Here is a 14326-nt window from a genome sequence, read left to right as displayed (position 1 = left end):
TTGTTTGTATAATCCAGAGGTTCAAGGGTATTACTACCACTCTGGATACCACATTGTATCGAAGGTAGCCATCTTAAATAAAGGGTCTCTTATTTGTATTGTATCTCGGTAACGGTCGGGATTAGGGTCGAAAGGGTTATTCGGTTAAATAGGTCTTAAAAGGAGCTTTCGGATGGTATAGGTCTCGTATCGATAGGACGAATAGCGGTGAAGATATAGGCGAGTGTTTGTTAAGGTATATAGGTAGGTATAGGAGGGTGCAGTATAACGGTCGGGTTTTCTTGACGGCGCGTGCGATTCCGGTTTCGGCAATCATACCGTTGGATAGAGCGTGAATAGAGCTATCGAATGGTATAAAGCTCGGGTTGATCCGAGATAGGGCTGAAGAATAATCGATGGATTTGATGGTATTGGTATCGGTATCGATCTCGTTGGTATGAGCTAATCCGGGCTCATAACCTGTAAGGAGGTTACGAGATAAAATAAGCTTAATCTTGAACGCGGGGAAAAATGGATCACGTATAAGGCTGATGGAACGTTGAAATGGCAGATAACCGTCTGCTAGCGGGTAATAGAGATAATATATTATTGTTGCACAATCGATTCGTTAAATCGTTAAATCGATAAAAGTTATAAAGGTGATGAATCTGAGGCTAAGTTATGAATTACGTGTTCGAATCCGTAGGTGCAGATCTTCGATCCGGATGTCCGGAATGCGGGGTCACGTCACATGATTTGGCCTTATTTATGTGACTGACCTACCGACCTATTGAGCCTAACGGCCTATTGTGCTTATGCATGCACAGAAAATCCGCGACCACAACGGGATTCGAACCCACGCACTTCAACGTATATATAATATAGATTATGGTACGTGCATTATACCACTAAGCTAGATTAAATATAACGTATTTGTTTTGTTGTTGAAACTATGAACAAAGACGTAATATATAAAGCTTTGTGTGTATGAACGCGTATACGTTTTATTTGTTATTTATTTATTTATTCGATGCAGGGTGACTAATAAAATTAGCCCGTGCTAGCCGTTATAAAATAATGCAGGGTAGCTAATATAATGAGCCCTGCGCTAGCCATGTTCACAAAAATTATCTCCAATAAACCCCCGTCGCGGTGGGTGGGTACGCCGATATTTCCTGTAAAACTTATCCCCTGGGTTTGCGTTTATACCGTTAATTAATCCCCTCCGCGTGCGTTTATACGGCCAAATTAATATGCAATAACCGCTACGTTAAAATTTCCGCCTAGCACCGTGGGTCCATTCGGTACGGTATTATATACCATTTCCAGTGCGGCGTTAATACCCGGAACCCTATATACGTTAATAAACAATATTCCGTTAATTTCGAGCCAAAATACGTCCCGCGTATTCTGGCCCTGCGGTAACCGTCGTTATGCGGCCCCCTTTTTAACGTAGGTGAACACCCGGGGCCGGAGCCCAGTTATGGTTTCGTAAATGTTTGCGTACCATTCGTCCATTGGCGTAAAAACATTATAACCCGGGTGCGTTTGTGTAATCGTATTTAACCCGCACTATGGCTTTTGGACGTTAACCAGGTCCATTTTTTTCTGGTGGTACAACTCCAATAGGCTCAAATGTATACCCATTTTTTTACCTACGTTAACCCAAATTGCGTCGAGGTATTCCCGTTATATATTGCCGAACGAATATTTCGTCATATTAATCGATGGGTTGCTTCCAAGTTTATCGCATCGGTGGGGCAAGGTTTAGCAGCCGTTGCGTCCTCCTCCATTTCAGCTGCCCAAACGATTTCGTCGTGCGCGCGTTCCTGTTTAATTTGCAGGAAATTGCGGATATCCGCCCCTACCGCTTCGCATAACCGCGTTTTTTTATTTAAAATGCTCGATCGGGAGTTCGAGGTTTGCGAATGCTGCGATAAAATGTTTAAATCCGGGATTACAGGTCCTGGCTCTCGGCGGGCCGCTTTAGCCCGGTCGTTAATAATCGCGGTACGGTTAATACGTCCAATTTTACGAATCCTTTTTAATTTACGCTGTAAAAATCGTTTAAATTTCCCATTTACCACCAAAAATTTGGTAAAACAGTTTTTATATCCGGATAGGAAATAACCGTAATAATTAACGCATTTAGGGGCTATTTTGCACGGTTTTTCCTTTATCGTATATTTTATTTTACCGTATATACCGTAACGCGTTTACCGTATATAGCGACGTATTTCGCAATATTTTTGGTAATTATTGTAACAATATATAATTTTGCGTAATTTTTCAATTTTCCGCGCACGTTTCGATATTCCGAAAAATTAAAAAAGCTTTACGGGTTAAAGGAAAAATATTATCCACGTATTTTTAACCGTATACGGGTTATAATTATATTTGGAAATATACCAATTAATTGGCTATTGGTTTGTTACCACGGTAATTTCTTCCTGGATTACATTATATACGTCTTTTTTTCCGTTTAGGCAATTAAACGTTCGGGGCATTCCAAAAACAGCGTATATATACCAAATTGTCGGGACAATAATTTCCCGCGCGCCCAGTACGTCCTTAATAGCTTTAACTACGTTAAAATTAAAAAGTTTTTACCGTATTTCCTTAAAAGCCACCGTAATACCCCAACCCGTAAAAATACGTTTGGCGTTTGGGATTTTACTGCGTAATACCGAAACCAATTCGGCCAATTTGGTGGTTACCGCGTATAATTCCTTCGTTACCATCCGCAATTTATTATTTAAGCGGATTAAAATGCGGTTAAACGGTTATTTTGTCAAACGTTTCGGGGATTAGGGGCGGTCCGGGCCCGATTGGGAAAAAGCTGCGGAATTGCGGAATTGTTAGGTGCATTGCCGGGCGTCGTACGTATTGGGTACGAACGCGTGGCCGGGGTTAAAATTCGCGTTGGGACCGCCGCTGGTGGCGTGGCGGCTCGTTCGGCCCATATAACCGATTTATTAATAAATGTACTTTTGTATTTAAAGGCCGACGACGTTATATTTATTTTTATAATTAAAATACTGCGTTTTTCGCTGGAACTGGTCGGCGAACGCCACGGGGAACGCGAACGCTTTTTTTTAGGAAATATATAATTAAGGAATTAACCGTTAATTATATCGTTAAATTTAAAAACAATTTTTTTAAACGCGGCGTTTTCCGGGGTTTGTAAATTTTCGAATTTAATTATAAAAACTTTTTCGAACTAATTACCGATTATTTCCACGTTTTCCAATTTTTGTTATAATATTTTAATAATTAAGGCCGGGAAATTGGAATATTTTCCGCGGCCGGCCGGTTTAAGCGCGTTAGCGGTACGCGTATCGAAAAATACGTATTCCAATTCGGCCTGGTTTTGCGGTAAAACCTGCGGCGTGTTTTGCGGGCGCGCGCGGCGGTTTAAAACCTTTGGTAAAATTATAACGACCGGCGCCCGGAGGGCGAAAATTTTTTAACTATTAAACTTATTGGTGTATTTGGGTGTAAATCGCTAACAAAAATGGGTTTAACCCATAAATAATGGAGGATATTAATGCCTAATTCAAAATTTATGCTGCACAACGCATTTTGGCACCCAATTTCAACCAATGGATAAAATCCGGTAAAAAATTTTACCCGAAGTTACGCATACGGGCAAATTAGGTTCGGCAACGCCGCTAGCAGTAGGGGGGGCGGCAGGTGTTAAGGATAATCCCATACCCGGCTACCTCCTTCCGGATATTCGGCCACAAATTTAAAACCCGTATACCGGTATGCTTACCAATCCCTTTTTTATAGTTGTAACATATTATCAGTGACCCGGCGTCGTCGGACCGAATTATGGAGCTCCTGGGAAATATGGAAGATGGAAAAAAGGCCATCGCGAGCTCGCCTTTAGGCAAATAAATTCAGGAGTGGGTTAATTTCACCCCAGTTTTTTAAAACCCCGTATTATTTCACCCGTTGTACCCCTACCCTTGGGAACAGGTACCCCCGATACCTTAATCGTAACAATTTAATTTCAATTATATCCAAAGGGACATATTTATTCAAAACGGCTATAATAGAAAATTATAACCAAAAATTCAATTGTTATTCGTCCATTTTAACTCCTTAAAAACTTTATACGATAACCATATATGGATTTTGTCCAATTTCGTTGCAGCGATAAATAATTGGCTGCGTTATCCTTAGGTAAATCGCAAGCGGTTAAAGGCGAGGAGGGAAATACAAACAGCGAAAATGCAGGATTATTATTTGTAGTGGCAAACCTACGATATTGGACGAATACCATTTCAAACGACAAATGGTCCAAACCAAAATAAATCCGCTTACGTAATTTTTTTTTCTCCCTCTCTTCCCTTTATTTTCGCGTACGTTCGTCTTCCAGCACGAGGCGTTGGAACTCGTCTGGCATATTATTATATCCATTTAATGGCCTTCCGGTTTGCAAATAATCCGTTAACATTTTCACATAATGCGGTAAAAAACGGTAATATTTACTTTCGGATTACCAGTAATAATACCCTTTTATCCAAAGCGGCCCGGTGCACCGCATAAACGCATATACCTATTTAATATATGCGCCTCGTTCTAAACCGACAATTCCGGCTTCTAAATCTGCTTCCTAAATGGCTGTCGCTCCCTTATAACAAATTTGCCAGTGTTTATACGCACGTAATACAATATAATTATAATTACAATCCTTTTCCCGTTATTTAAAAACTTGCTCCATTCGCGAAACTGTTTTGCGACGAAAAACCAGCCTATTTTTAATTTTGGAAATTGTTTCGTGATTTTGCCCATTTTGCGGTCGGTAACCGAAAAAACAAGTTTCGTAGCGTCCAGTGAAAACTAATATAATTACCCCCAATTATTTAAAAAGCGTGCCGTCGATGCAACGTAATATGGCCTACCATAATATTTTCGTAGGCGTAATACCATTAAAATAATATTGCGTGGCGATATACGACGTACAATAGTTTCCTTCCATCGCTTCCCATTTACATTATTCCCTAAATAACAGACCGATCCCCGTCAAATATCATTAAAAATAATCCTATTAAAAATGGTTTAAATGCGTTTTGCGTTTCGTTTAATTCGCTCTGCATACAAAAACAGGTCTCGTGCGCCCCGAAAACACTGAATCGATTTGATCGAAAAGGTAAAACAAAGTATTTTGGGTTTTATTTGCTCCTTTAACTAATATTATAAAAAGAAGGATGGCAATCCACTGCTGAAAATCTGTTTTCTCGCCGTTATCCAGGTACGCTTCGTCCATCTTTAAAGCAGAGATTTTTCTTCGGACAGTAGCGTGGATTTTTGGATTACGAAACTGCTCCAAAAAAAACCAAATTTTATCACCAATTAACTTAATAATTTTAAACAAAATCTCAAATTCCCCGTCCTTTATTAACTTTTTTACCGATATATTAATGTCAGCGGTTTATAAACTATAAGATATTTATAATTGTTTACTTTTTGAAGCGATAGCGGTCAGATTATGGAAGATTTGCTGAAACTGGTCGACAAGGTCGGGAAGGACGCCAAAATTCCGCGCGAAACGCAAAACGTTCCCACCCGGATGGCCTTGTTCCAAACAAATTGCTAAAACTGTATTTCCACCTATTTTTGAAATAAAGCATATTAGGGCAAATAAATTTAAGAATTTTTTCCGAAGCTTTTCAAATTTCCAATTGCTATTATACGGATGCAAATCCAAACTATATACTATTGGCTGGCCTCGTATATAATCGATTAAATATAGCAGGCATATAACAATAACAAAACGTTTGTGGGGAGCGCCAATAAGTTAATGCGCTCCCGACATATTTTATGGTGTCGGTGGCTTTTGTAAAGGTTTCGCCGCTTTATTATCTATAAATCTTGTGCTTTTAGTAATTGGTTTAACTGCATAAAACCTATTTTGACAGCCTTAAAACGATTTCAGGATTATATTAAATGCAAATTGGGGGAAACAAAACCTTAAAGGTTTCAAAAGTGCAAAAGCGTTGTCCGTCGACATGCAGGAGGCCGGACACCTTTAATTGGACGACGGTGGAGGTTTTGGGTGTCCAATTTACCTATACGCCACAGTCAGTGCTTGCACATACAATTAACCAATACACGAAAAACAAAGCGTATTTTAAAAATAGCAATAACTAATCCAATAATCCCATTGGACAAGCAAAGATGTATACATTATATATATAACCTTTATATGCCCCTTAAACACTTACATATATCATGTACCTGGCCCCAAAAATTTGGCGGTTAATCGTTCCGCAACTATAATTAGGGAAAACCTCCACCATGTTGAAAAATCGACAAATTTTATCTAACCCTAATTTAAAACTAACATATGCTCTGCTATTTTAACACCTAGGCGCCGGGTTATAGCTGCGGAGTTTTCCCCCACCCCGCATTGCTTCGAAATATTGAACCACTTTTTATACCATAGCCTTTAAATTTGGGACAAAATTCCGCATAGGAGCCGAAAACCCTCCCCTCTGGAAAAATGAAAATTAGAACGAAGGGCTGTTTCAAAACCATGCTCGGAAAAAAAAAGATCGGCTTTTACCCAGCATAAAATCCTTTAAAAAACCGATTCCAGTACCGTTATTTACCGACAACATTTGGGGGGTTAACCCAGCAGTACTTAACCAAAAGAATTCCTCCACACCATTCCAAAAGGCTTAAACCGCTGGTAAATTGCAACGATTTCATCAGGATTTCATAGCCTCTAATAAACAATCGGTGCAAACGGTACCGGAAAATAACAAATCTTAATTTATTAAAAGGTATCGATAACAGCCTAATAAAGCTAAACAACTGTCTTTTTTTACCTTTTCTACAATTTTTCTAATATATTGCTCCTAATAAAAATGCCCCTGAAAAACAGTTAATAAAACAAAAAACTCGGCTTCGTTGCAACTGGAAGGATTGCCGATACAACGCCTCAACTTTAACTAAACTAAAGTAAATTCAATTTAAATTAATTTTTTTAACTTTTTTATTTATAATAACTATTATTACCTTCCTGTACCTGTTATATAGGACGTATATGCGCTAATATCGAAAATGTCCTAAAAGGGATTGCCCATGGGAAAAGACAAAAAATGAAAAAGAAAAGAAACGTCACGTTTGGAAAACTTACAGAATATGGGCGGCTTAAAACAAGTATTTTAGTATAGGGGGAAAGTGTCCTATATATGGCCTTAAAACACTCCTATGTTTGAGGATTTATTAAGGCAGTTTGGTAAGCCATTTTGTGACTATACGCGATTACGCTGTGTAAAGGGCCTCAAACTTCTGTTTCTAAATGAGGATCTGTTCTTACTGCTTATATAATCCGGTAGATATACAAAAATTGGGTATACTATTATATTTACGTGTACCACCTCCCACATGCGAAAACTCGAAATTTGTTCGGAAAATAAAAATAATATAAAAAGAAAACCAAAATTAAAAAAAAAATCGAAAAAATAGTACCGCCATAAGCGAATTAAGGGCAGGTGGTATTGATTTCGGCCGTTATAATAAAAGCAAATAAAAATTAAATCGTTGCTAGTAATCCTATTAAATGCTATATCCAACGTACAAACCGCTTATTTTTACGATTTTTATTTATTTTTTTATAACGGAATGTTAATCGCCGAATGCAGGACAATACCGCCATAAACGGCGAAATTCGACAAGTTGTCCTTAGACCTGAACCAGAGCGTTTTTTGGATAAACCCATAGGTACACTGCAAAACCGCAATTAAGCCACGAAGTGGAACGAAATGGATAAATTGTGGAGCTTTGGGCTTTAGGGATAAGCCCTGAAACTAATAACTGAATAGCTTTTTTATTGGTTAAATATTACGTCCAGGTTAACTAACCTAAGTAACCGGTTCGTAACGTCCGAATGGTAAACCGGTCCAAATTGCAATATTGGGAGCATAAATGCAACGGTCGCAAATTTTCAATATTTAGCAACCTTTTAAAGTACCAGCGAAAAAAGTTAGGTCGAACCGTAAAGGTAGCCTGCCCAAATTGCGGAATTGAGCTCACACGAACGAGGGCAAGGAAACTTTCCAAACAAAGTAAAATATCTGGAAAGTTTAAGCTAAACCCAAAAATTTAGGACAGGCTAAATCGCCTGGCTAATATATAAACCCAAAATGATTTTTGTTACCAGTAGGGAAAATAATCCTATATTATTTGGTAGTTTTTAACCTATTAATCATTCATTTTAAATTCGATTATAAATTTTTCGTAATTATCTAACCCTTTATTAAAACGTTCGGGTGCTTTAATTTATTGTACGCCACTTTAGAAAAAGGTACCGATATTTTAATCGGAATATTAGTGTGCTATAATGCTTTGGCCACCATCGATAGTAAGGCGATTTCGAATCTTCATCTTAAGAACCCCATTGCCCAATTTGCGAAAAACCAAACCCTTTCTCCCGCCCCCCTGGGATTCGAATCCAATCGCAATATTAGGGGCAAATACTAGCGCTTTACTAATACGCAATTTAACTATATACGAAAAAATTTTGGTAAATGGGTCGATATAAACCGAACCATCGTCCTCCCCGTTACCGCCGCCGGAAAACGTCTTTTCATAAATCAGTAATAACGAGCTAATACCCGTTAAATGCTGTTTAAACACCTGCAACCACGCGGGAGACGTAAAACGGTGCACTATTATTACAAAACACAGGTCCAGCAATTTAGGCGAAATATTAGGTTTTTACGTCGAAATAAACACCCTGCAAACCTGGTGGCGCTGGAAACGGACGGTTTGCAACAGGTTTTCGGTAAAATTGCGTAAATCTGGCGATTCGGTACCCTCGGTACCGCTGCCTATAAATTTGTGGGCCTTATCCAGGGCCATAATACGACCGATTTTACTTTCCTGCTTTAGGAAAAGGTTAAAACAAATATTAAAAAATGAACAGGCGGTTTGCGCTTGCACGCAGGGGCATAATAAATCGACGATCGTTAATTTGCCAGCCTTTTTTTTTCTCGAAATTGTCAATAAACGTTTCGGCTATATGCCGATGGATAAAGAAAATTTAATAAACGTACCTTTGGTATCCAATCCGTTCCTTGCTCGTTTTCGCGAGCCTTTATTTTTTTGGTAGGAGTACCATTATTTTTCGTAACCGAATTAAACGCATAAACCTGTTTACTAACCATAAAACTTTCGAAAATGTCGAATCGTTGCTTTAGCGGCGCGAACTGGGTCTCGGTTATATATTCCTTTTCGAAACGTATTTTGAATTTTGCATATTGGAAAGGGGGAATACATCCATCTGCGGTATCGGACTACTCCTGCTGCTCGATTCTCAAATTCCGGAAAATGCGAAAGACAATATATAAATATAATGGAATTCCCTTCGAATTATTTACCGCCATTAATAATATTATACGGGTTATATTAAAATCATTTTCGTTAAATCGAAAGGGTTTAATTACCACGTTTGAGATTTTCGAATACACCCTCTATTAAATCGCTAATCAGCTTTGGCGGTTTGCCTGTCCAAAATTTATATTATATATTAGCCCACCTGGATCGTTTTAATATTCGTAAACGCATATAAAATCCTAATTTTAACTTACCGGTTGGATATCAAATACGCGGCCTCACAAGGCTCGCCTCCATTATCCGATATAAAAATATTATAATGGAAAAGGATTCCGGTAAACGGCCGCGGTAAAACATTCGCACACGATTATATCAGGCAATTTTCGAGCAAATAAAAAAATGTATGGCTTTTCCCGGACCCTTAACTACCATATATAAAAACGCTCAATAGTGCCGCAATATTATAAAAAATGCGTGGGTTAGCAGGCGTTTCGGGCCCCCAATAATTAGAAATAATACCTCCGAACAGGCCATATTGCGTAAATAGAATTAACGCTGGCCCAGCTAGATCGGCCGCCCGTTTGCGCACATGCTCGGTAAACAAAGGTACGACTTTAATTTCCGCTATTTCGTTAACCGCCGGGCTGGGTTAAAAAAGCTTTATTTAATCTGCCGCTCCCGTTTCACTGTCCGCGGACGCGTTTTTGCTTTCGGTGGGTATTCCAATACGTACATTTTGGGACTGGGGTTTATAAACTTTTAATTGTTTTAAATATTGTTTAAAAACGCCTTTATCGTTAAAAATCCGGCTACAAATCTGGCAGTTAGGCAACTGAATAGGTGTATGCGAATTTCGAATATGTTACTGCAAAACGTCGTCAATGCGGAAGCTCCGATTACACTAATTACATTTAATAGTTATATTAACGGACCAGGAAAAAAGGAGGATTAATTTCGGTGTTATTTATTTAAACTATTTGCTTATTTAAAATCGTTTTAAATTATGGTAAAATGCGAAATATAAAATGTAAACGGCGTTGGACGCTCCAGCTCCATGTAACGTCGGATTCCGCACAAATAATATACCCGGTAATGGAGGGCCTCCTGCATTATAATGGACACTGTTCTAACTGGGATAGGTATAAATGGCTCAAAATGGTTCGGTTAGCGGCCAAAAAGAGAAAAGCCATACGATTAGATTCGCAACGCTATTTCCCACTATTCTGCGCCCCTAATTCGGGGCAAAAGCAACGGGATAATTTAAATTTAAACCCAAATCTTTGCCCGAACCCAGAAAAATTAATTATTATTATGCATTATCGACCCCGCCATTTACCGCCCCAGTCCGCGAATCGGATTACATTTTTGCTCCACGCTACAAAATGGAGGGCTTCCTGCATATTAAACAATTTTGTTCGTCTAATAAACTGCATATACTGCTCACCATTCGGCGTATACGTTACCGGAATTAATTAAAAGGATCGTTTAAATATGGATTTCGGAATGTCACCTTTAATATTTTGTAACAGGTTATACAATCGACCAGGCCACCTTTAAATAACCAGACGCACATTTTCCGAAAGGAGCAGTAAATTAAATTATGGGTAATTAATAACGCGGTTTTTCAACCGCCCAAAATTCCGTTCTACCCCACGTCGAATGGAACCGCCTGCATAATTGAAACGAAGGATAATCAATTTTATTACCACGTATTATATCACACAAGGCTTAAAAGTATTAAATATAGCAACTGCGTGCTAGCCCCAAATTTAAGACTCGATTCCGGACGGTATTGTCCAACTTTTTACCACCCGCTGGGCCTAACAACCACACACCTTTGCATATGGAAAAAATCACCTTAAATAGGGGTTATTACCGAAATAATTAATTATAGCACCGTTTAAATCGGGTAAAAACTCCCTCAATTGGTTAATCGAATGGGCAGCGAAAATTTAACTTTCTTTTTCGTAATCCGGGTCAACCACCCAATAAATAGGGTAGGAAGCCTGAATACACGGAACGAAAGCTCCGCCGCTCAAACGTAATAAAAAAAACAATTGTGGTAAAACTCGGTTTGTAACGCTATTTAAATCCTTATATATTATTTTCTTTATAACCGACCGCATAATTGATATAAATTCATAAAAAATTGTCCCATTCCCCAATATTATTATAAAATAAAATAAATAATTAAAATTCGCTTCCGAAACGCCGCCCTCCACCGTTAGCACACATTTATATCCCTACCCCGCCAGGCTTCGGTATCGTGGCATCGTGCCCGGCTACGTAAGGAATTGGCCGAACGCCGTGCCGCTGTTACATCGATTTTACGATTAAACGAGACGGCCGATATCGTGTTTACGATTAGTAAAACGCGGTTTAACGGACACCTTTTTCAAAATTATATATTTATTGCGGTACCCGCAAATATATTGCTATATATAATGGCCAAATTTAACCTGCGGTGGATTTTTTATCGGATCGTGGCATTTGCGTACGGTACGAGGGGACGAAAATTAAAAGACGTTAAAAAGGTTGTTAACCTTAAAAAAATTGGTAAGGTCGATAAAATTGCAGGGCGGTATAAATTAAATCCGCGGATTTGCAGGAATTGGGTAACGATGGTAAAGGTTTTTTGGCTTTTATTTTTTTAACGACAAACGAAGGGCTTTTTTAATTCGGTTTATAATTATGGAATCCCGTCGCTGCAATATGTCGACGCCGATTTAATTAACGTAATCGGGTATTCCAAACCAAACGAAATTTAATAATATTTATATTAAACCGGTTACTTTACCTGAACGGCCTTCCAAATATCTTTTTCCAAATATCTCTGCCTGCAAATAGCTAATACATTCCCGAAAATAGTTTTTATCCAATCGTTAATAAATTAACATTATTATCCACACGTTTCCCAGACCTTAAGGAATAAATGGGCGGTATAGTGTTATAATAAAGTATAATATTATTGTTTTTCCCATTACGGAAAAAAAGCCCTCGTATTAAAAATAGCGTAAAATTGGTTTAAAAATTGGTTTATGCGAAATTGGCAGTTGGAATAATCCTTTTAACCGTCCCCTAACAAATGCATGCCCTGGAATTCGTAAACGATTTCTTTTTTAGCTTTAGCGGCAGTTACCTTTTAAAAAATCACTAATATAATTTCCTCCAATTGTATTTAAGTTAAATCTGGTTTAATGTCGGCAACTCTCCCCTTTTTCTTTTTCTTCTTATCTTTTTTTTGGAAATATAACTGTTTTATAAGCTTTCCTCCATACAAAATCCAGGCTTTATCGTACCGGATTTTGGAATCGGCTCGCTAATAATTGGTTCCGTTAATATTTTTTCCAATAAATCTGGTTAATTTATTACGGATGGATGCTGCGGGCTCATTTTTAGATATAAATTGGTAAATTTTGGCGTTGCTTTAAATGGTAATACAGTTTTTGGTAAAGAACCAGAATTAAGCTTTTTAACATATTGAATCGGGGGATTCGCGTTACCCTGCGGGAGCGCCTCGGAATCCCCAACAAGCTTTGTCAGGATTTTAAAGCTCAAATCGCTAATTGACAATTTTTCGGTATTAGTTTTTAACATAGCGCATTTTGCTAGCAAAAATGGATCCTAAATAAGCAATTTGAAACCGTTTTTTAAGTAATTCCTAAACCATACATCGTCCGACCGTAAGGTTGGGTATGCGTTCCGTAGTAAACCTAGGATTATCGGGAACGGAAGCCCACTTCCAAGCCTAATTATTTCTGATTTTGCAAACTCTCCCAGGTTAGATAACTCGTAATTTCGAATCCACCCGTAAACTCGGATAGCTATTATATATTTTAAATACATCTTTTTATAAACTATCCCCTTGGGCAGGAAATATTAGTAGGTATTGGTGAAAAAATAATGGACAACAACGTGGCCGATATCTTAAATTATTTCGAGCAATAATATTATTTAAACCCACGTCTATATCTTTATGTGCAATTTTGGGCATTTGCGAAATAAAAAGCTCGGAATTTTTAATATTATTCCGTCCCCAAGTTTGAATTCGATAACTGAGGCTGCGTAAAGGTTGTTTTTAATAATTCCAATTAACGCAAAAACAATTTTAAAAGCAGTTCAGCATTCACGAAGATTTAGGCCGTATGTTATTATCAAAACCGATTCCGGCGTTAGATACCTTATTCTTTTTTTTCATATTTTCCGTTAAATAACGGCTTAAAATACAAAATATACTGTCAGGTTTGTAATTTATAAATGAAAGGATCCACGCTCGCAAACTGCATTATACAGGTAAAATTTATCAATCGGTTTTATATATATATTAGCGGTCCGCTCGGACCTGCGTTGCTGCGCCCATGTACCTTGTACCACGTTAAATTGCGGCCCAAAGGCTGGAAATGGGACGACAGCGTTCAAACCCCAATCCCATCCCTCCGCCACGGATACCTTGGGGTATGTATAACTACTGGCAAAATTGATTTGTGCTAATTTACTGTGCAATACCAAACAAACAACTGCAGCCAATCACTTTTTCTTACTTTTTTGCAATATTTAATTGGGTGGGTTAGAAAACCCCGACAAATCGTTGCAACCATCCTTACGTATTACCGAATTATAAGGTAGCAGTTTATAACGAGTGTAACGTGGTTTCGACAATTCCGACGAAAATATCTCTTATGCAAGGATAATGGCATTTTTCCCTCCAATTGGGAGATATAACTATTTAATTTATATTTAATGAGAAATTTGATATTACCAAACCAATATATAATAATCCTGTAATGCCCATATACCAAATCCGGCCTTTGTCCAATTTGGGTTTAAATTAATGGCTTAAAAATTTGAGATTTTGTGGTAATATTTGCGGCTAAACCAATGAAAGGTTGACACGTATTGGTGATCGACTTAATGACGAAACCGCCAACAAATTCCTGGAAGACGCCTAAAAATCAAATTTCACGGCATGCATATGCGAAACTGAAATGTTGGTAAA

At 38.1% G+C, this 14326-nt stretch overlaps 1 protein-coding gene across 1 annotated transcript; it reads right to left on the bottom strand.

The window, feature by feature from the left end:
- Positions 1–5068: 5068 nt before the first annotated feature.
- Positions 5069–5618, bottom strand: PpBr36_02280 (uncharacterized protein; the record flags this gene model as incomplete). The annotated part of the gene is made up of 2 exons (XM_029889462.1): positions 5069–5397; positions 5582–5618. 2 exons carry the CDS (start codon positions 5616–5618, stop codon positions 5069–5071), a joined length of 366 nt encoding a protein of 121 aa, XP_029753023.1.
- Positions 5619–14326: the final 8708 nt, after the last annotated feature.

This window comes from Pyricularia pennisetigena, chromosome 3 (assembly GCF_004337985.1).
Source record: "Pyricularia pennisetigena strain Br36 chromosome 3, whole genome shotgun sequence".
Classification (NCBI taxonomy): domain Eukaryota; kingdom Fungi; phylum Ascomycota; class Sordariomycetes; order Magnaporthales; family Pyriculariaceae; genus Pyricularia; species Pyricularia pennisetigena.
This window is presented reverse-complemented; position numbering and strand designations above follow the sequence as displayed.